Source organism: Gymnodraco acuticeps, unplaced genomic scaffold, assembly GCF_902827175.1.
Source record: "Gymnodraco acuticeps unplaced genomic scaffold, fGymAcu1.1, whole genome shotgun sequence".
Taxonomy (NCBI): domain Eukaryota; kingdom Metazoa; phylum Chordata; class Actinopteri; order Perciformes; family Bathydraconidae; genus Gymnodraco; species Gymnodraco acuticeps.
Window position 1 is genome coordinate 225,094 of NW_022990699.1, and position 24,281 is coordinate 249,374.

A 24,281-nucleotide genomic window follows, 5' to 3' on the forward strand; every position below is an offset into this window, starting at 1 on the left:
GGCCGTATATAAGTATGTCAATGCATTTGTGTGAGTATATACTGTCCGCAAACCTTTAAAAATAGTTATATTTTCGAATGTGTTAGCAATTACAAAAAATGACATAAAAAAAGAGAAGTAAAGCAACACAGCTGACATAAAGACAATCGGGACTCCAACACATTTGGGATCAGACTTTTAATTGGACTTAAATTCACATAAATAACATTGGTTCATATATATTTTGTATATTATACAACTTTATATAATATATATTTCCCCCTATGATTTACATTCCTCTCTGGCTAAAAGTATCTCTCATATCTACGGAAACAGACAGCCTTGCATAAATGCAACGCTGCTATTTTTGTGCTGTTTATCAAGGTCCAAGTGCCAAAAGGAGAGGAGCGTGTTTCTCATGAGTTGTAAAAAATAATTACCCAAGTTACACAGACAAAAAGCAAAAAGGAGAATCTATTGTATTGTCTCTAGGGTATTACACTGCACTACAAGGAGTGGGTAGCTATTGAAAATCATTCACCGTATATATTTTTACTGTATTGACTTGTGACACAAAGAAAGAAAGAGCACTGCAAAATATCTGAGATGCATGGCAATGAACATTTCGTTTTTGAGTGTTCTTGTCATGGTTTATTTTTTGAAAAATAAAAGAAAACGTATGCTGTACGCAAGATAAGAAACCCCATCATGAAGATAAGGAAAGATTGATGAACCTGCAGCAAGGTCACATAATCATGCAGTGACCCAGCCAAACACACTTGCACAGATTAGTTGAGCTTGTCTGGATCACAAATCAGCATTTGGCCGTTTCGAGTCTGTGACCGACATTATTCAACACAATGGGTGGATATTTGGAAGTCAGGTAACATCTACTAATCTCCCTGACAGAAAAAAAGAACTCTCTTTTCATACTGGAGCTCTTCCTGCCTTTGACCAGTGGATTATCTCTGTTGCCTGTAGCGCTTATAACATCAATACCTCCATCACACAGTAACCTTAAATGACCACTGCAGAATAAAAGCTGCACTATGACATGTCAGATTTTCACTACTTTTCTATTGCTTTGAGTTTTACATCACTTGGTCTTTTGCTTGAACGTATCATATGGTAACTAGCATATGATTGAAATCAGTGTGTTTGCCTGTTTTTTCAAGTTGAACAAATCATATTCTGTCAACACAAATGTTACATGACTTTAGACAGCATGTATGTAGTGATGCATAAAACAGTGTAAATGGCCAGTAGGTGTCAAATCTTTGAGACGCTGGTACAATATGTAACACACCTGCTTTTTGTCAACCCAACCTCAATTGTCTCAATCCTGTTTCATGCTACACAATCACTTACATCTGCATTAACTGTGGTACACATTTGATTGTCTGAATCAAAGACACTACCTGAATGCCAAGCCAGAAAGAAACCACACTGTGCCTTTGAATCCAAATAAAAAGTATGTTCCAACTTCAGCTGCTATCTGAAAAGTGAACAATAACCAAAAGAGGTCAAGTCTATTGTAAGCGACAAGTCATGACTGATGAAAAACAAGATTTAGTGGACTTTAAGCTCCTTAAGTTACCCAGTGAAGTGGTGTAGGATCCTACAATGTTTCATGCATTTATCACAATAAAGCCAACCTAAACGAAACATGACGTGTAGGATTGTGTGTGCATGTGTGTTAACAAATCACAGAGGAAAACACAATCATGCCATGACATTGCGACAGACAGCAAGTTAAGTGTTAACCCCATCCTTCCCTGAATAGTCAAAAACAAAGTGACGTTTTTTTTTTTAACAGTTATTAGTTTATCATTTCATCATGATAAAAAAGCATAAACATCACCATAATCATATCCCTTTTCTAAACAAGATAAAGTTAGTATATGCTATCCAAAAGAGCCATGGGGAGGGAAAGTCACGGGTTGTGTTTAAAGTGTTCAAAGCACAGTGAAAAAACATTTAAGGGGTTTCTGTTTAAGGACATCAAGGTTAATATAATATTTTGAAAAGTGCTTTATTAGAATACACTTATTTATGGGTAATATTCAATAACCATCAATAACTCTTGATCATAAATATATGTATTTTTTAAATATGATATTAAATGAAAAAAATGGATGATGTTGATTTTTTCATAGTGAACACAACCAGCAGATGTGAAAGTTGTTTCTTTCCCTCCCCATTACATCCCTGTCACGCAGTTCCATCTACTTTAACAATCATAGAGGGGAAATAGTGTCAATGAAAAAGTGCATCATTAATATGTTGAGATTAATTATAAACCATATTTTTTGTCATAAATAACACTTTTTCCTCTAATATTCAATAAACCTCTTATTTTACAAGATGAGTAGTCACATGATGCAAATCTGCCCCCTACGATCATATCAATGTCTGGGAACAACGTTAATACTTCCTGAAACTTAGGAAGCTACAGCCGGCAACACAAACCAGACTGCGGTGTCAAATATAGGAGAAAGATCAAGGAAAAGACTTAAGCAATGACCACTTAAAGCTACTAAGGGGTACAACACATAAACAGTGATGCGGTGCATCTCAAAACGTGCCCAGCTAGCTTGTAGTTGTGTTAGCATGATGGTAGCATATACTTCACACAATAAAGCTGACTCAAAAAGGCACATCAACATCTAAAGGAAGAAATGTTTCAGAAAAATGCTTATAAGCTTTCTTGTTGAAAGTTAGATAATACCACTCATGTTTCATTATGCTAAATATGAAGCTAAGGCCAACAAGCTGTTAGCTTAGCCTAGAACAAAGATGGAATAACAAGTAGCTTAGCTCTGTCCAAAGGCAATAACCCCCGTACTGCAGCACGTGCAAAGCTTGGGAATTAATATGTTCTATGAATTTTTTTTTACTTTTGTAAATTTTTCACTGTAGTTTTACACAAAGCTATGTGCTGGAATTACTAGACAGGAACAGCCTTTATGCTACGCTAAACTAAGAAAACTGCTAGGTCTAGCCTCATAAATACACAGATGAGTGGTTGTGATCTTTTAGATCTAACTCTTGAGCAAGAAAACTTCAAACGACTCCTAAAGCCACTTATTTGTTTAAAATTAAATATATCTTTTTGTCAAATTTAGTTCACATGACATGTCACATCCATAGGTCACATCACCTTGTTAAAGGTGGGGTAGGTAAGTTTGAGAAACCGGCTCGAGATACACTTTTTGTTATATTCCATGGAACGCTCTTAACATCCCGATAGCAATGAATATCTTAAGTGCTTTGACAAAAAATCCATACAAAAACGTCATCTGTGGAAGCCGTAGTACTGTAAAAAGCACGACCAATCATTTGAGCCGGCCCGGCTAAAATAACTGGATGGCCTACCTGCCTGTCAGCCTTCCATCTGTGCACAAACTTATCTCGTGCCCTCATTGGTCATGTGCGCGTTTGTGTGTGTTGGAGGAGGGGCTCTCTAAGGAAGTGGCAGATTTTTTCCGGCTGTGTATTTTCTAATTCTAGCGCACTCGAGCTGGTTTCTCCAAAATTACTTACCCCACCTTTAAGAAACAAAAATTGACATTTGGAATAAAGATTTAATATCTGTAGTCAGAGGAAGAATCACTCAATCACATTTTTTTACCTCTGCATTGTTGAGCTTCCTTTTTTGTAATTTAATGCATAGGAGACATTATTTCACTATTCACATGTTGTAACTTTAAATGGCTGATGTGAACCGTCCCTCCTTGATCATCTGCCTAAGGGTCGCATCGGGAGGAAGATAGATCAAAAAGGGAGACCTTAAATGGTCATAAACCCAGATGTCCATCCCTGCCCTCACCTATTCCAGGGCATCTTGTGAATTGTAGTTCTACTAGCATTTGTAGTCAAGAGACCTTGTTCCTATTCACTGATGGATTTGCAAAGCTTTGGATAGCCACAAACTAACAGGACTGACATTTTTCCAGACTGGTGTGCATATCTCCAACACTTTCTAAACTCATAAGAAAGTAACTGGTCCTCTCTTAAAGCAGAGGATACAGCAGAGCACTGTCAATGTCCCTAGGCCTGAGTGGACTTTCTGCTCGGCCATTCATGGGCTTTTCTCAGTGGCAGCTCTTCAGCCCAGTCAAGTATGGTGACTCTTGTCGGCACAGGCCCATCTGCTGCTGTTGCTGCTCTTGAAGATCGGAGGCCAAACCATCGACAAAGTCGGGGACGGGTAGCCCTGAGAGAATCATGACTGACTTGTTCCAGATCATGAAACTGGGAACAACGGGCAGGAGGAAGGAGACCTCAAAGGTGTGAATGTGCTGGGAGTTCATGGCATCATGGAAGGACAGTGAATTGTTGTCGTAGTCCAGCAGGACACCCAGCCGCCTCAGCTGCAGGCTTGCCTCCACCAGCATCTCCTTGCCATCGTGGCGCACCATAAAGTTGTTGTTGCAGCGCGAGAACACCCATGAGGATGAGTTCTTGCCGCTCCACTCGTTTTTCGGAGCTGATTTGTAAGCTACGCCGATGGCATACCTGCAGGGAAGGAACATTTTGGAATGCATTAGTGATCTGAAACTAGTGTCCTCCTTAATGACTCTACTTGCACAGTCAAGCTACCTCATGCTGAGGACACACAAGATCGGCACAGGCCCTTTGGGTGTTTCCTGCATGAAGAGGTCTACTTCAGAGCCAATTAGTGAAAGAACACAAATAGGCTAAGAGTATACACTGTGTGTGGTGAGTGTGTCTGTTGAAAGTGGGTTTGCATAACAGCCTAGATTTAAACTCCCATAAGAAAAATATTTCGGTTTATTGAGTCTCATTGCAGGCTTTTTTTCTTACCATGTGGACGCTCCAAGCAGCACCTCCCAGTAGTGGCACCCGCTGTCAATGAAGACATTACCAGCTGCCCCATAGGAGCCTGTGCTGCTGAAGCGCTCCGGGGTGTGGCTCTTCTTCAGCGAGCTCTCGTCCTTCTCCATGGTCAGACAGTCGTTGGACAGACGCAGCTTCTTGTGGGCAGTCTTTGGGTCCAACTTGAAGGGTTGACCTGTGAAAAGACAATCATTTTGAGCTTTAAATGGTCTATTATTATTATTATTATTATTATTGTGTGTGGGTGTTTAATGTCGCCTGTTATAATGATAGTGATCACATTAACCTGATTACCTAAGATCCTAAATGTAATTATTTTTGGGCAAAATGGCAACCTACATCTAGAGTCAGAGTTCACAAAAAATAACATGAACATACATGGAGACCAAAAGTGATTAACAATCACTACATTAAGAATAATATATCAAAAGGAAATGAGTTACTTAGATCCAGGCTAATACAACTCCATGCCTTCGCTTAGACACAAGTAGTTTCCATTCTTTTGAATCGCGTTATGGGATATCCCAGTACAGAAGAAGTTAGCATCTGGCATTGTTATGCAAGTTTAAGTTTTAAGTTGCCTTGGCTCTAGAAATATTTTTAGCTACAAAACTTTTTTAATTATTTAACAAAAACCCAATGCAAAAATGTGAAATCTAACATGATTAAAAAATGTTGTTCCCCGCCAATATCGTCAAGATACAACAAGGTCAAAAGGTGAGCAGAAAGAAAGAATACAAATTAGAACAGCATATTAACTGAGAGAGACAGCAAAAGACAAAAATAAATAGAAAGTAGTGCTTGCAGAGAACTCACAAAGGGAGAGAGAGACAGAAGTAGAGAATGTTCGAAATACAACGGCGAGAGTCTAAACTTCAAAGCCTATTGCAGCCTTTGGTGAAAACATTTCATAACAGCAGAGGAAGCCACCCGGCATTCTCCTTTGTGCCTACCATCACACAGACTTGGAAATTAGCTGAAGGAAATAGCCTTCACTTCCACTGCAGTAAGGAGCCGTCGTGGCTATTCAGTGGAAATGCTGATAACTGGTTGCAACTATTCAATTTGCACTGACACCAGTAATTTGGATGTAATGGGTGGAAAATTGAGAGGGCAAAAGTAGGTGAGTGGCAGAGGGAGAGAGAGGAGTTAGGGAGTGAGAAGGAGAGGAGAAGTTGAGGGGATAATATGAGGCCAAAGATTGGGCACACCTCTCCTCCTCTCCATGTCCGTAATCTGTGTGAATGTGGGCTTCATGGAGGTCAGCCACGTCCCATCCAGGCCTGACATTTCACTGTGACACCTCTCATCTCATCTCTCAGCCCCCCCCGAGCCTCCCACAGCTTAATGAGCGACACAATGAGGACCCCGACTCCTCCTCTCTTCCCTCTATCTGTCCTTCCCTTCATCTCTTCCCCCATTCTCTCATTTCATCCTCTCTATCCTCTCTCCTCTCTCACACACTCTCCTCCAATAATCTGTGTGGTGAGTGTGTGTTACCGCGTGTGGATATGAGACGACGAGGCCAATGTGCTGCTGGCAGCCAATTACATTAATGCGCTCTCTTCTTTGAACTGCTTATCGCTGCCAGCGCAGCCATTTCCAAACACTGGGGCTCTGTCATGCCTTTCCAGGGGATGACTCCTGAGAGCCGGGGCCGGGCCCGAGGTTGGGGAAGGGGAGACACACGTGACGGTAGAGGACAAGGGGGCATACACAGAGCATCAACTCCGACCTACACACAAGCAGAAATACAGTAAGAGTCCAAGTGGAAATGTTTTGAATGCCAGCAGGAAGCTCAGATTTAAAATATTCATTTTCCGTATGACAGAATACATTTGTTGGTACGAGGCTGGTAGGGTGCTCAAAAATGAAACTGAATTTGGAGGTTTGCACAGGAAAAATGGCAAGTGGACTGCTAAAAGAACTCTTGCACTCGGTTTAAATTGCCATAGTGTTGGAAAGATGGAAAATTACCTTTTTTCAAACTTTCTTACAACCTTGAATGCATAATTGTCTGCAACTGCACATATATACATGCTCAATCCCGTACTGTCAGATTGTAGACTACAGAAAATAAAGACACAACAAGATAACAAAAGAATATATCTCACAGAATGGATTCCTTGGCAGTGACTGTCTTTAGTCTGTTCAGACTCTGCAATAAAGTAGCAATTAGAGATGTATCCAAATGTCTGCTAAGGTGATAAGTGCTCCCTGTTTAACTGCCTTGAAGCTGGGCATTGTTACGAAATGGGAAGTCTTTAATGGAAACTTGTAAAACACAAAAAAAGAAAGAAAAGAAGAGGGGGGAAATAAAAGGAAGTACCGTCTGGAGGACATTGATATAAAGCAATTTCATTCCAACTTCATTTCTCAGAGTCCTTGTTGGAATACTGGGATAGCATCTGGCTAATCGACTTTATTTCAATTCAGTCAATTTCACTGCTTTTCTTTTTTCCCTGGCTCCCACATTTTAGCTGGGAGAGATTGAGCTGCCTCTGTAATGAGGGAGATAGAAAAAAGGGATCCCATTTTACTGCATAACTAAACAATTACTGCAGTAGAAGCAGCAGCATCAGGGACTTCTCTAAAGCTCCAAAACAACCTTATAACTTTTCACAGGTCTCAACATCTCTGTTGAACTTACAGATCCTTCCCGGCATTAAAATGCATGGCTGCACGTCACTTGGCTTCTAATTGACTGAATCATATGTAATGTGGTATTTAATCCTACAGTGCTGACTACTGTACAAAAACACAGATTTACACTGGTGAGATTACAAATTAATCCACCATGTAACATGGCTATAGCACAGCAGGCATTCATGACAGTGTGTTTTACTTGGTTTAACACAACCATAACAACTGCAATTGTCTTTGTGTGGTAAAGAGCATAGACAAACAGCAATCACTGATCTTCTCCGACTTCACCCTTTAATGAACTCGGCAGAGTCTTCAGAGACCAGTGCTAGAAAATAAAAAGTTCAGTAAGGCTTCTGGGTCTGCTAAGAAATTCACTCAGTGATTAAGGAGCCGTTTTTGGAAGGAAAGTTTGATGCTACTTTGTACATCTACTCCACTACAGTTCAGAGGTAAAAGGTGTACTTTTACTCCATTACATGTATTTAATACCTTTTAGTTACTTTACAGATCTGGATTAATGATCAATCATTCACTAAAACTCTGCTTGTTTTTTAATGACACATGTCTTTTTGTACTCCTTTATCATTACACGTGTTCTTACTGTTTTGCAGATAAAAAGGGCTTTAATGCATTATAAAATAATATCAAGGGTAGCTTGGTGAGGTGCACTGCCCACAATCTGTCTTGGAGAAAAATGAACAAATACAAAAATATTGAATGAAAACAACAACCTCCCCGCCAACTGGCATTTTCACCCGCTCGGTAGATGAAGGAAGGCACTTTGGGCCATTCAACAAATCAGAAAATCCAAGAGTTCCTACATTATTGAGATTATGAAACCAAAAGGAGCTGTTTTTTTTAAATTAGTACAGCAGGACCTATCTATGCTTGACAAACGAACATTTTATAACCAGTTTATCTTTACTTCTCCACTCTTGCTCCTTTTGAAATACAGTTTGTCAACATCAATGTCCTCCATTTGACAGTAAACAAAGTCAGGAAACACAAGAAGACAGCAAAGGGAGTGACATGCCTTGTGATGACACAGTGTGCATCATATACCACTATTTCATGAGACACCCCTCTCCTCGTCCTTTCTCTCATCTACCTTCGACTCGTCTCCACCTCCTAATATTTGCTTTAGGGCTGTGTGGCAGCTTGAGGACTGTCATCAGAGATGCGTGCTGGGTAAATATTATTGCAGGTTCTTTAACAGGAAGTAAAGAGGTACACAAACCCCTGGGGCACCTTGACAAGTGATGTTCTCTGTCTGGATTTGAGCTGCCTACACAATGCAGGGACTCATTTTCACACACGCACAAACACACTCTAGGCTGTTTGCCGACTCCCTGTTTCGTACACACAATATGGACGCCCAGAATAGTTATCCAACAGGATGACGGCCGTTATAAAGTCAACAGTCCAGTGTTTGACTGTCAGCATCGTACATTTTCAGATTAGCCTTTTGTTTTGACACTCACAATATGTTCACTCAAAATACTTCTCTTGTAAACAATAGAGCTGCTCAAAAAAAGACTAATTTAAGCCTGAATTGATGTGGTTGGTACTCCTACTTCACACCATCCTGCAGCTTTGTACAACAACATGACACAACTAGATGATTGATGTTGGCAGGCTTTACACTGTGGGACAGGTGCTACGAGGAGGCAGCTGGTCCTAGTGAAAGCACACAATCATACCTCAGCCGAGCCCGATTTGGCCCCTTTTTAAATGTATCATTCACATTTTAGGTAGATTAATCGAGGTTTTACCTCGCTGTTAAATGACATTTGAAAACCAAACAGCAGTGCATATAATCAACAAGTAAAAACAACCTTTCACAGGCTTTACTGAAACTCCAGAACATCTATAATAACAGTTGTTCCTGGCATGGATACATGTGCTGAATTTATAATTAAGGAAAACACATATTGTAGTTAAACTTCCACCTGTGCACGCAATCATTTCAGACACTATGAACAGTACAGACGGCTTCCTCTAACCAGACCTGTCACTGGCCTGCAGTCAGAATACTAAACACCAGAGGAGAGACACCACAGATGGACACCTCCTGCATGCTAATACTGACAAACAACTGTAGCAGTCTAAAAGCTGCTGATATGACAACGTTTACGTTTGAACCCTTTCCCCCCCCTCCTCAGTTAACAAACTGCTTTTCTCTCCCACTGCATATTTGTTTCTTGATGGTATAAATGAATTACTGAGACAGACAGCCAATTCAAAAGCACAAACGGGGCACAGTCTAATAAGAGCCGTCTTTATTAACGTGGGTCTATTGTTCTGTCAGCCGCCACTCTAATGAATTGTAACCAAACTTGGATGCAACCCTAATTCAATTGTATGCTTATAAAAGCCTAAAATAAGTTGCTTTGGACAGAAGATGCGGCTTTCACTTTTTAATGTTAAATAACTGGATCCTTGGATTTGAATTAATTAGAAAGGCCACATTCATTTTGTTTTCAGTATAGTAGTTGCAAGTTGTAAAAAGGGTAAATGAGAGAAAAACATTTAAAAACCACATTTTTACTACCAAAATTAAATGTTTTTATCCGTGTTTTAATACCATCACGCGTTGACTGTTGACTTAAGGTACAGAAGCTGTAGCTGGACTGGCATAGTGTTATTCTGCTGTGTGCATCACTAAGCATGGACTGTATTAATGGGTAAAAAACAGTAGATTGAGGGCACTCATGTCTGCAGACACTCATATCTGCAAAGAGCTATTTGGTGTCTTCTTTTCACTGAACGCTCTCCTTCTCTCACTCTCAATCTGTCACTTTTACTCCACTTTCATACACTCTCAGTCTCTTTTTAGGTTTCTCCCTTCACTTTATAGGACAGGCATGTAGAAACCTGGTCACAGTTCGCTCTGAGGTAAATGCAGAAGTATGGTCACACACAAGCGCACACACACTAATAGATACACACACCCACTCTTCTTAACTGCCATCTTTTTCATCATACTTAATTCATAGGTGTTTCAAGGAGCTGTGGGTTACTTCACACGTGAGAAACTACCGGCACGGTGAATACTACAGCATCAGTGCCACTGTTCGCTGGGAGCTACTCAGCGTTTGATGAACGGTTTCACTGGAGGGACGTTAGAATGACCTTAAAAGCTTTTGGAAGCGTTAAGACTTCACAACATGATTTTAAATGTTGTCTCCATTAAGCCGAATGAATTGCACGAGACACAGCAAAAGGTGGAAGCCATTAGAAAAACACTCCTCAGATTTAGCATCCCACTCCTGTTACATTGCCGGAGTGGAGAGTTAAACAAAAGGATAAAAAAAGCAGAGCCAAAGACATTTTCTTTTATTCCTTTTCTTTGTGCCGCTCTCTCTGAAGCCACAAAATAATTGTATAACTTTTTTCACACAGTAGAAGTGCTCCACATGACTTGGAACAGACTTCCTCTGTTTATGGCTGCCATGAGATATTCTACTTTTTTTATCCTTTACCTTCATTTGTTCATGATTTCAAATGTATTTTGGACATCATTTAAAAGTTTTTTTTAAAATTATTTAAAGCTCCAATGTTGGAAAAAGTTGGATGTTCATGTCTTTTTTTATTATAATAAAGCAGGTCTAGAGCAGTGGTTCTCAAACCTTTTTCAATAATGTACCCCCTTTGAAAAAAAGATTCAGCCAAGTACCCCCTGATCAGCGCAAAAACAATGGTTAGGGAAACACAACATTGTAACTGAGAAACACTTAAATGCTACATTTCAAATGTTTACAATCCATCACTAAATTCATGGAAAACCAATTTGAATATCATGCAATAACACTAAGACGACATTAGTTGCATTGAACTGATCTTTTTAATAAGTTGTACTTACAATATAGTGAGAAACATGGGCTTGTGCTTCACTGAGGATCTTTGTCATTCTGACAGGGAGGCAAACTGCGGTTATTACACTTTGCGTTTTGAAATGTGTAACTCTGTTAATATAAAACCCACACTGCTCAAACTTCGTTACTTTTCCTAAAATTAGTATATTTATTTATTTTGGGGCGTGGGGAATGAACAGAAAAAGATATATGAGCATGTTATGAGCATGGGATTTTGACCCCTCATATAAACATATACTTTGCGGCCACACGCCGTTGCGTTAGGTTAGGGTTAGGGTAATGTTGTGAATCGAGTGGCCTGTGTTCGTCGTCCATTACATACGCCTACCCATACCATAACCCCACCACCACCATGGGCCACTCGATTCACAACATTACCCTAACCCTAACCCTACCCCTCACACCAGATACTACCTGGTTTTCGGACCCCCCCAGACCCCCCCCCAATAAAGCAAAAATGCACGTTTCAGAGTGGCCTTTTATTGTGGCCAGCCTAAGGCACACCTGTGCAATAATCATGCTGTCTAATCAGAATCTTGATATGCCACACCTGTGAGGTGGGATGGATTATCTCGGCAAAGGAGAAGTGCTCACTATCACAGATTTTTTCAGATTTGTGAACAATATTTGAGAGAAATGGTTATTTTGTGTATAGAAAATGTTTTAGATCTTTGAGTTCATCTCATGAAAAATGGGAGCAAAAACAAAAGTGTTGCGTTTATATTTTTGTTCAGTGTAGTTATACATATATTTATTTTTTACTGTCGGGTCACTTATTATAGGTTCAGCGAGCTGCACGAGCTGTCAGGAGAGGGAGAGGAAAAGAGAGCACCCCGTTCATTGTTCCCATTTTATTATCCAGAATTACTGTACACTTTTGAAGAAAGTAGTTAATCTACTATTAGTAGTTTGTTTAAATGCATTAATTACGTTTTGTTTTTTATTAACATAAAATAAATCTCACGTACCCCCTGCAGTACTCCAACGTACCCCTAGGGGTCCGCGTACCCCCATTTGAGAACCACTGGTCTAGAGTAAGTTCTATTTAACTATAAAACTGAAAGTATCAAAACGTTATATGTATGTAGTGTAAGTTGTAGCATTTGACCTTTCTCCTACAATTGCATGAATAGCTACAAGTAAAGATACTCCGGGTGTCTTCATAGTGATGCTGAGTTTGCTCCTTGGAGGCAGACAGCCAAAACATTGTCTTGTTTCTCCTCTGCCTCTCCAACAGACAAACACACACACATTTACATACCCACAAATCTGTACACAAACCCTGGGTTTGTGTGCGATTACAGGAAAGCATATTTGGCCTTTCCTCGCCATGAGACCAAAAGCTGTGACATCTTTGGATGAAAAGATTTACCTCTGGGACCAATTGACAGATGGCAAGATTGACGAGAGGTCACCAGAAGAAGGGATCATATGCCATAGCCAGGGGTAAGGGAGGACAGAGTGCCAAGAGGGGTTGGACAGGGACATGGAATGGGAACACAGAGAGTTTGAGGCCAAGGAAACTGAAACAACAGACTTTAACAATGCCTCTTCAAAATCAGCTCTTCTTAAGCATTGAGTGCTTTGATGATGTTCTCTGAGGTTGAAGTAGAACAAGTATTCTCTTGCAACATCTTTGATTACAGAGAGTTCAGATTTCTACTGTTTACTTTCATTCACATTATTCAGTTAAAACAATTCTGGCAGTTCACCCTTGTGCTTGCCTTCTGCATACCATATTGGCACAGTTCACTGCATTCAGATTTGTTTTACACACATACAGTGCAGCTTTTATGAGTGTACTGATGCACGACTTTCCAGTATCTGTGCAACTTGTCACTGCCTGCTTTGCTTAGCAAGCCTCTGCCTGAAATATATGATGAGCTTAGGCTAAAAGCCTCCAGAGCCTATCATCTTAAAAGATGTGAAAGCTAAACCATCCAATCTAGGCACAGACAGAGAGAGAGACTTCAAGTGCCATGGAAAGAACTTGTGGTTCTCAGCTCAAAAGCTCGCTACTCCAACTCGTTCACCAACAGACTCGAGAGACAAACCTAATTAGCCTGTCAAACAGAGATATTTGTGATCAGTTTCGTTGTGACCCATTTTGAATCCAAAAAACACTGCTTGGCTTCACCAGAACAGATGAGTGAGGCACTTTCATCTGAATACCAATTCCTCTGTGAGTAGAGAGTGGGAGAAAAGAGAAAGAAATGAACAGACTGAAGCTAAAACACATGATGTAGGTGACACGATGAACACCACAAAACCTCAATAATGAGTACAATTATTGAATGTTTTGTTTGCTATTTTGATGACTTGTCAAAGTCATTATAGCAAAGAGAAATGCCGGGTGCCAATCGCAGCTCGAAATCTAAAACCAAACTTCAGTGGGTGGACAAGTTTTCCCCCGATACATGTGGATGTCAGAGAAGAAGATGACAGACAGTGGGAGTCTCAGAGGAGAGGGGGGGGGGGGGGGTTATTTAATAGCAGTGTATAGCACTAAAACTTAACTACTAAACTTTAACTGTACTAAAAAAAACTTCACGTTGCTGCTGTTAAATAGACTCCGCCCCCCTACAGAATACATTTATGTATATTGCTAACAGGCAGAGAGATGTTGGGTCAAACTGCCGATTAATTTTTCATGGTTTCAATGATATTCAACCTCTAACAAACTCAACTTCATGGTCTCTGTGCTTTGTACAAATATGATACAGATTTAGTTTTGTGTGATGTGAAAATCAAATATACTTGGAGCTTCCGACATGAATTTAATGAGAGCTAAGAAAGAACAAATATTTCTTTGTCCACTTTTCATAATTATTTTGTATTCAACCCTTAATATAACCCTGATTGTTTCAGCCCTGCAATCCATTTTTGCTTTCTCTATATGCTTTGGAAACACACATTCTATTGTCTTGCTAATAAAGCCAATTATAATTGAAAAGTGTAAAAAAAGGAGAGTAAGATAATATCTAATTTCCATTTCCAAAAGAAGAGATTATTCCGATTCTCTTTGGTGGAACTTTAACGTGGCATAACTCTCAAAGTGTTCATTGTGTGTCACTTTATATCACTGAAGTGAGAGACACATGACAGATGTGATATTAACGATGGAAAAAAACATCTATCCACGCTCATCGCTTATCTGTGTCAAGGGAGCACATTATATATTGAAATGCTTCTTAGTGTTATTTATATCGTGCCCAGTAAGAGCCATGAGCCTCAGTTACAGCGAGCTCCAGATACCCTGCACTTCACCTCTAAACCCTCTCAGGGTACACGTCGTGCCCACATCACACGGAGGCAGTAATCCACTTTAATGCCATAAGAAAAGAGTTACAGTTCTGACACGCTCCATGTCCCGCAGGCAGGGTGTGTCTGGAAGATTCTGACTTGGGGGGGCAGAGATTCAGATGGGAGGGCTTGGATTTATTTGATGGACCGCTGCAGTGCCCGTTTGGGACGAGGCCATGTGGAGCGTTTGCTTGTTGGAAACAGAGCGATTGGAGTTTACTTTAAAGTGCCAGATGGCAGTATCAAATACAGGACAGGTGTAGTGGTGGAGCTCTCATTAGAGGACCCTTATCACTCCTAACTATAAAGTATTTTTAATTGGGAATATGAACGTTAAAAGGGTAGACAATTAAAAGTGTTCTCGATGTGTCCTATTAGCCTGGAACCAACTTCGAGAACATTCCCACAATAATGGTCCTTTTTATAAGGGCAGCATACAATAAAGTAAGTATAGTTTATTTCTGGAGCGCATTTAAACACAGCATGAGCTTATCAGAGTGCTGCATGAATGAAAATTAAAGTAAAAAGTGGAAAAAACTAAGAGAACATACCAAGTACAATATAAAAAGCAACATAGAAGAAAACTGTAGAAACGACAACAGATTGAAGGATGGCCATAAATGTGTCTTAGCCTAGATCTGAAATCTCTGGAAGTTACCATTTGGACACACACAACACGTTTGTGATCAGCTGATTGATTCACATCCTTTACCTTTATATTTTGGGTCTCAGAACCACTGAAAGACATTTCTGGCTCTTTAGCTGCTGATGGTTCCACTTTGTTCACCGACTACTGTCACTTTCTGTGTCTGTCTGCCCTTTGATCCTGAGCAGGTTATGTACATCGGGTTCAAAGAGCTTTTTAACCAATAAGCAGCTGCCTGTCGAAGCCAAAAATGACCCTTTGAGAGCGGTAAGAGGGAACAGTAAAGCTGCGATATGGAGAGCCAATTAGCTGAAGCTGCCTATAAAGCTTTATGAAGCTGAGGAGCTGCGGATTCAGGCACATGGCAGTTTCCCCCAAACATATATGTAGCTGAGACATTACCAAAGTATGGTTTCTCTTATCTCTTTAATAAAAAAAGGCACACCTTTTTTAAGGTAATGTCAAGCAAAATAAACTGAGATTTCTTCTTGTCTGTTCTTAGTAGGGCTGCACGATATATCATGTCGTGACGATAATCGCAATATCGCAGGACTTGCGATTTAAAAAAAATGTTGTTAGGACGTGCGATATTAAGTAGGTACATTAACTCAAACACGTCATGTTACAATTATTTAGCTGCTTGCTACAAAAGGAAAACTTGTGCGGCTCTCATGTCAGGGGTACTTGAGTGAGTGACATGCAGGCTCTGCATGCACAGCAAACCACCAATCACAATCAAATCTCCAAAGCAAACGGACCCCGTGATTAAAGGTAAAAACACTGAATAAAGTCGTTTCATGTGTTTCTCCAGGGCAGTTCGGCGCTGCTAACCGAGCTAGCTCAGCTTGTTGCTCTGATAACTTAAGATCCAGACGTCCGTGACTAAAATCCTTCATCCGGTTAAATATAGTTAAAAAAATACCAATTGTATACAGTAGCATTAAAGTTCAAGAAAGGATGGTTTGCGGGAAAAAACGGTCTTTTCTTCAATTCCTGTATGTTTTCATATCGCAGGGGGGAAAAAAATCGCAATGTCAGTTTTTTCCAATATCGTGCAGCCCTAGTTCTTAGTCATTAGTATTGATGCTGGCAGGTTGGATTATTTGTGGCCTCTGGACTGATTAGAGGGCAAGAGTGAGTAACGGTAAAGTGTGAGAGAGAGTTGGTGTTTGTTTGTGTCGGTGACAGAGAGAGAGAGAGGGATCATCCTCTGACTACTGCAGTTTCTCAAACACCTATTTTACCCACACAGTGAATCTAGATTACAGTTAATCCTAAATGCCACAGCCAGACTCCTGACAGCTGGCATATAAACTCCTCTTTAGCTTCACTGTACTGCTGTTCCAATGTAGGACTGATGTTACAATTTCATTGAACTCCCTTGAGGCAAATTCTAAATTAACTTTTTGCTGAGGTTTTAACCTTTTATATGCTACAGTTGAGCCGGAGATTGGGGTGTGGAATATTTAGTAATGTGACTTCACTTGAGATCTGTTGGTTATGCTTTACTAAGCACTTTTTAGAATATGTGCTTAGTGTACTAGCTTTAATAATGTATTGCATATTTTCATTTTATTTACTGACAATTTGGTAACGTTTGCTTAAAGGTAGGGTAGGTAAGAATGGAGAAACCAGCTCGAGTGCGCTAGAATTTGAAAGTACGCAGCCGAAAAAACATTCCTTACAGAGCCCCTCCTCCAATACACGAACGCGCACATGACCAATGAGGGCACGAGATAAGTTTGTGCACAGGTGGAAGGCTGACAGGCAGGTAGGCCATCCAATTATTTTAGCCGGGCCGGCTAAAAGGATTGGTCGTGCTTTTTACAGTACTACGGCTTCCACAGATTAAATATTTGTATGTATTTATTGTCAAAGCATTTAATGTATTCATTGCTATCGGGATGTTAAGAGCATTCCATGACAATAACAAAAAGTGTTTCTGAAGTGAATTACCTACCCTACCTTTAATTGTCTTTCTTATTTATATTCAGCTACTGTGTACTGTTAAGGGAAAGGAAAATTCAATAAGAGGGAGTTCAAGTGCAGGACAAGTTTCCACAGCAGAGAATAAACAAAACAAAAAGAGACAGAAACAGCGATGTGCAAGGGACAAGGAGTGTACGACTGAGAGGCAGAGAAGATGTCAAAAACACAAGTTAAGAAACTCTCTGCTAAACATGAAACTGTCACGATCTGTCTTTGTGGTGTTTTGTCTTGTCTATATCTGTTTTTGGTTTTCTGTCTGCGTTGTGTTTTGTCTTGTTTGGATCTGTCTGTGGTTCCCTGTCGTTAGTTTCCCTGGTGTGTCTGATTACCCGATTGTGTTCACCTGGTGTCCCTGTGTTTTCTCCTCCCTCCTCACCTGCGTCTTGTTTCTGTGATTAGTCTTGTGTGTATTTAAGTTCTGGTTTTTCTGTCTGTCTTTGTCGGTTCGTCTTTTGTCATGACTAGTTCGTCGGTGAGTGTTCTGTTTTGTCTTTGTTGTTCACCTAGCCTTGAAATAAAGGAATTCTCACTTTAATCTGCATTTGGGTCCTACCTGCTTCACACACCGTGACAGAAACTGAGAAACGTCCCTGAGAGACAGAGAGAGAGATACTTGTATAGTCCCCCAAAAAACAAACGGAAAAATGAAAGTAAGTGATTAAAGGCAGTGTTTCCCCTACCATTGTCTTGGAGGGGGGCTGTGCCCCGCCAACGGAGCCCCACGCCCCCCCTGAAATTCAAGGTGTTTAAAAAAATATATAATTTTTTTTAAATATATATACTGTATATATAGCACCAAATTGCAACTAATCTATATCTACTGTCACTTTTCACATTGAACATGTGCTCTTTTATTAAATAAACTAAACGCTTTCATTTTAAGTTGTGAGTTTAGTGTTTTTGACCCTAAGAAACACTGATTAATCAAAAACAATAATCCACAGCTCCTCTCTCTGCTCCAGAGGATTTAAAAAAGATAATATCCCAATGCCCCCCCCACGCTCAGGCAGCACCCCCCAAAGCAGTAAACCTAGGGGAAACACTGAAAGGGGTATATATTGCTAGATTTTAACTTTCTCCACTTGATCATACTTGAAAATGTGAGTCTGGTGAGTATAATTTAAGCATTTGAACAACTACAAGTCGACAGGATTTTAGGAGAGATGAAAAGAAAGAAGCACTTAAAAGCCCCGTTTTCTTAACTCTCCTATAAAAACATAATGAATGCATCCAAAATTAAAGCACTAACACATTTTTATTGTGTGTGATCTATGCCAAACCCAAAGATATGTTGATGACTTTTATGTAAGATGGAATTTCTTTGCTAAGAAAATGTCTCAACTCAAACTATCGCTCTTAATATAGAAGCAAAAGGTGTGTTTTCATGCAGGTTGTCTCATTTTGGGTACATCACACATTGGGCAATGAGACATTACTTTCATGACTACAAATAAGTGTTTCATATATATCCTGTTACATTCAGGCTGAAAACCAAAAGCAAGCCATACATATTGATAATAATCTAATCTAAGTTAGGTCTGATTCTGCTACTTATTTGTTCATCATTTATAAGTAAAAGAAAACCTTGATTAGGGACAGTCTGTATGTTATGTTGCACAAATGATGCAGACGGTAAAAAGTGTGTACTAAATATAAAAAAAACTAATTAACAAGGCTTGTAAATATTCAGAGGCAGAGCAGCCTTCACTTACTGTTGGTTTTCAGGCGGGCTGGCTCACTGTTGCGGCTTCCTGCCTGGTTGATAGCCTTGACAAAGAAGATGTAACGGGTGCCACTCTGCAGGCCGTGCACCGTGTAGTGGTTCTGCTTGATGTTAGGTACGATCATCCAGCTGTCTGCAGAGTTGTACAAGCCTGGCAGAAACACACACAAACACACACACACAGAGCATGAGTAACCATGTTCTGCTTATGTCTTTAGGGCTAAGCACCGTCCTACTGAAAACGTTACGTTGATGTTCAAAAGAGAAAAACACTATTCTCTACATCCAACCAGATGTTATCTTTTCTCCAAACACATAGTGATCCATCACACAGTAGGAAGCTCAGAGACCATACAATCTGCGATGTTATGCAACATTTATGTGAACATACTGATCCACCCCATTACCTTTCCATCACGATTACCTTGGCTTTCTCCCCTGAGGACATATTGTGTGTTCACTAAGCTGAATCCCCATTGAGAACAAGGTACTTCCATGACAGACTATGTGTAGTAAGCGCCTTAGGGCAAACGACTGCGATACCTTTAATGTTCAAATGTAAGGAAATGTGAGTCAAACCTACATGACCCCAGTAGGTGGGCTCTTTGATTTAGAGCAGCTTGCAGTTGAGGCTTAGCAATGGCTGAGTTAGCTCTGCAGTCACCTGCTTCAAAACAAAGTATTTACAGTCTGTCAGCTGCAGCCGACTACAGCAGATTCTCAGCTCAGGTGAGGAAACCCGCGTCTACAAAAGAGAGCTTTTTCCGTCCTGTAGTGTTTCATAACGTCGAGTAATTTACACTTACAGTGACTGAATCACACCCCTTCCCTAACCCACAACATATGATTTCATAAAGTAGTGTTTGTCTGATTTTAAATATGAACCTTCAAGGTGAGAGGTGTGCATTTAATATGTAGTTGCAGAGGGCAGATGTTGTTGGCATCATATTTAACACTTTTGGAATGGCTGACAGTTGCTACTTTACTACTGAAATAAAATGATTGCATTATTAATTTCAGAGCTATTAAAAATGTTTAGCTTCAGCAACAATTTGACAAACAAATTCCTTCATGAACAGACACACAATATATACCTTATAAGCAAACTGTAAGAGCCAGGGTTAACATTTCTTTCAGCCATCAAAAAATATACGAATGCATTCAATTAAACCTCTGCAATAACTAGCGCAGCATCTTGTTTAGAATCACTACAGCTGCAGTTCATATTTCAGAGTTGAAGGTAGAATAACAATCCTTGTCTTTGTCTTATCTTTCCTCGCCCCTGCCCCAGATTTGCAGGGAAATAAAAATCCTGAAAGGGAGAGAGCTCTCAGGGCCATGCGTGCCTTGTCCCTTCTTGTGAATTATTGAACAAGATGGCAACAGCATGCATAAGTAATAGCCAAGAGTCTGCTTGTAAATATAAATACTTCACAGGACGCAAATAAGGCCTTTAAAAGTGAGGCGGCTTTAAGAATAAATGAGGGGAGGGGACTGTTAAGAGTGAAGGCTGCATCTTTACACATCTGCCGACTTCCACCAGATTTTCTCTGACAAAGAAATCACTGCAGAGGACTCTTCCTTTAAAAGGAGGGAGTAGAAAAAGTGAGGGATTTTAATAGAAGCTTCTTGACACCGTGCACGTACACAATCCATTTGGTATCTCGGGATTGGCAGTAATATCTGCATTTCTTTCAGCTTGCTCTCAACTGTCAATAAGATCCCTGCAAAAAGCAATTATGTTGTTCTACTAGGACAGCTGTCCCCACAGCGAAATGATCCCACCTGTCAGTTTAGCCGTTCCTGTCGAAATTAGGTAGGCTCCAATGTTATGTGAGCTGCCGAAAAGAGATACAGGGGAGAGACGAGCGAGAACGACTTCATGCTGCTTTCCATTTTTAAAGCTTTTGATCTCCGTAGCACCTCTCCCTTTTTGCAATATCAAATTAGGTCAGTACACAGCGATACTGCTATTTCTACTTTTACCACTGAAAAGAGGCTTGCTGATACTAGCAGAGTGCTGCTGCCTTTGGAGAGCATTGTGACTTCAAAGTGTGGGGGGCAGTAGCTGAATAAGCCATTGTAAAAAGAGACTGAAATGAAACAGGGGGATAAAGATCGACTTGTGTCTCGCATTCAGACATCAAGAGTGTGTGTGTGTGTGTGTGTACACACACAGTATGTGCAGCATATGTGTGTGTCTGTGTCGGAGTCAATATGAGGAGGAAACAGACTGCAGCTGTTTTTGTCTTTGATGATGCAATATAAAGTTGATGGAGACTGTGTGTGTGTTTCTGTGAGTAGCTGTGCATCAACAAAAGCAATACAATGCCTCACCTGCATCTATCTCTTGGTGCCTCCACATAACTTTAACACGCATACCCTCGCTAGTTTCCTGCAGTCTGAACCCTCATCAACATTTCATCACACTCTGCCACACAGAAGGATCCTGCTGATACTCTGAAAGATGCCCTGTTGAGATACAAAGGGTTGAACCAAACTCTGAGCTCTCCTAACGCCCACTGTGACACAGCTTTTTACCTGTGATAACCATATTAATACATCACCACAGGTTGGTGCTTATGAATACACATGAAAGCTGATCAAACCAGCAGGTAGGTATTGCTGGTTTCGTTAACATGAAAGTGTACACATGAGCAGAAACTGGGAAAAAGTAATGCGGCGGTGGGAACAGAGGTATTGACTTCTATCAGTCCGGACAGACACAGTAAAATCAACTAATGAGTTTATTTCTTGACAGCTGTAGGCAGTGGCTTGAGACATGTAAAGAAAATAAGTGCCAACAATGGTGCCATGATAACGATAATCTCTTGTTTCTCCATCTGAAACAGTCACAGAAGATAGATTTTGACTATCTTCAGGTAGTCAAAATGTTTTGAAAGCAGTCAATTAAGTATTTTTACTCAGTAAGTAAAAAATAAGCATAGGTATTTTTAGATGTATCCTCTTTGCCATTGCCGTCAATACCAATAATTAGATGAGAAGATTGATAGCACTTTCATAAATGCTGAGTAAAAAAGCTACAGCAGAGAGAGATGGTTAGCTTAGTTTAGCATTACATTAGCATTGCAACTGGAAACAGCTAGTCTGACTTTATCCAGAGATTACACAATCCTCCAACCATCCTCTCTAAAGCTCACTCATTATCAGATTATATCTTATTTGTTTCAACTAAACAAAAATAAAAAAGTTTCAAAAGGTTATGCAACTAGTGGAGACTGATAATATTTACATTTTAAATAAGTATATTGTAATGGACATACATTAGGACCATCAAAGGCGGAAAGCTGATGCTAAACATATTAGTTTCAGAAGTATATTTAATGTGTTACATCAAAAAGCGATATATCATTATATTATTCAGTGTTGTGTTATTGATAAAAGATTAGGATCTATCACTTAATTAGGTTTGCATCACTGTACGACATAAAGGAACAACATCAAGTAAGTAAATCAACATTAAGGCTCAAAGGAAATTAGTTTCACTCTTGTTCTCTTAAACCCTGACATCTTCATAGATGTTCATTGTAAGAATGAACATAATCCTCATCGCTGATGCACATTATTAGTGGATAATTGACGATGTAATTTGGCATGTAAACGAATGAGACTTAAAATGTAAAACTTGTAAAGGGGCGGAGGATGTAGCTACACTATGACAGTGCAGACATCTTTACTTGCAGTCATGTTTGGCTTTCTGACACTGCTTACTTTTCTCCATGGTATTTGATTTCACTTGCTGATTCTATTTTCTGCTGCTGTGCTTGGATGATCCTGCAGAGGCAGGGTTCACGAGACCCTGCTCCTCATGGGAGGGCCAAGGCTGAGGATGAGGCCAGGAGAAAACTAGAGGGGAAAGGATGGCACTCAAGTGGGAGCATTTAACCACTAGGAAAGTTTGAGCAAACTGCTATGGTAAAAATTCAAGTGGCAGGCTAAATGGGTTTCTCTCTTTCTCCATTTCTCCTGTGAATCTCTGAGGACTCTGTGGCAGCACACTGCTGAATATCTGAGCCACTCGCTCTTTCACAGCTGAAATGTATCCTGAGTCTCAAATGGCTGGGGCACTTGAGTTGTCTGGTTGGACAGGGAGATGTCAGGTTACACGGAGAGGACGAGAGAAGATGAGACGGTGAAAGAATCTAAGAGGGGAGGGAAAGTGGAGCTGCAAAGATGTGTGTGTGTGCACATGCACCGTTATGTACAATAATCCTACTCATATCAGCAAGTGGTAATTTTCACCTCCCCTATGTAACCATTATCCACTCACCTGTTCTCCTCCACCGTGCTCTTTCTTTCCCTTCAATTATTGTGAACTAATGGGGACTGTCCAGGATTATAAGGACTTCATACAAGGATTTCAAGAGAGTAATGTCTACTTTGTTCAGCTATGATATGCTGATGTGTCATTTAAAGGTAGGGTAGGTAAGAATGGAGAAACCAGCTCGAGTGCGCTAGAATTTGAAAGTACGCAACCGGAAAAAATCTGCCTCTTCCTTCAGACTTCCTTACAGAGCCCCTCCTCCAACACACACGAACGCGCACATGACCAATGAGGGCACGAGATAAGTTTGTGCACAGATGGAAGGCTGACAGGCAGGTAGGCCATCCAATCATTTTAGCGCTAAAATGATTGGTCGTGCTTTTTACAGCGCCACGGCTTCCACAGATGACATTTTTTAATGGATTTTTTGTCAAAGCACTTAAGATATTAATTTCTATCAGGATGTTAAGAGCGTTCCATGGAATATAACAAAAAGTGTACTTGAAGTGAATGACCTACCCCACCTTTAAATGGCTACAATTGCACACATTCTGACATTCTGTTCTGACATGGATTGAATAACATTTTCAAGGGGTGATAGTCCAAAAGGCAACAATCTAAGTAGGCACAACTATTTGTGACCATTTTGGTGGATTCAACTATACTTTAACAAATGAATTAAGGACATGCTCCTAGTGTCATGATTTGGAATTATGAGTTTAACATTAAGGGATTTAATCGAGACCACCATAGGGGGGAAACTGGATGCAAAAACAAATGACTTTCTCCTGATAACTACATTGTGATTGCAGCTCTACATGATGAAACTTTCCTAATTACACTGGTAACAAGATAAGCACTGATTCAAATAACTTTGCAATGGCCTAAAAAGAGACAGTGTAGTGAGGGAAATTATACAATGTAAGGAAACATTTGAGAGACTTAAACTCTGCTGCCGAAATGCTTGCATAATAT

The 24,281-nt window shown here is 40.1% G+C and overlaps 1 protein-coding gene across 4 annotated transcripts in view; it reads right to left on the reverse strand.

Annotated features, from left to right (window-relative positions):
- Positions 1-162: 162 nt before the first annotated feature.
- mid2 (midline 2) overlaps positions 163-24,281 on the reverse strand; it is a 161,793-nt gene continuing 137,674 nt past the window's right edge. For all 4 annotated transcript variants that reach the window (XM_034230964.1, XM_034230963.1, XM_034230965.1 and 1 more), the window contains 3 exons: positions 19,011-19,172; positions 4,807-5,014; positions 163-4,497 (listed from right to left, as the gene is read on the reverse strand). In XM_034230964.1, the coding sequence (XP_034086855.1) occupies positions 4,074-4,497; positions 4,807-5,014; positions 19,011-19,172 (794 nt within the window). In that variant the 3' untranslated portion in view covers positions 163-4,073. The remainder of the gene's footprint in view (positions 4,498-4,806; positions 5,015-19,010; positions 19,173-24,281) is intronic.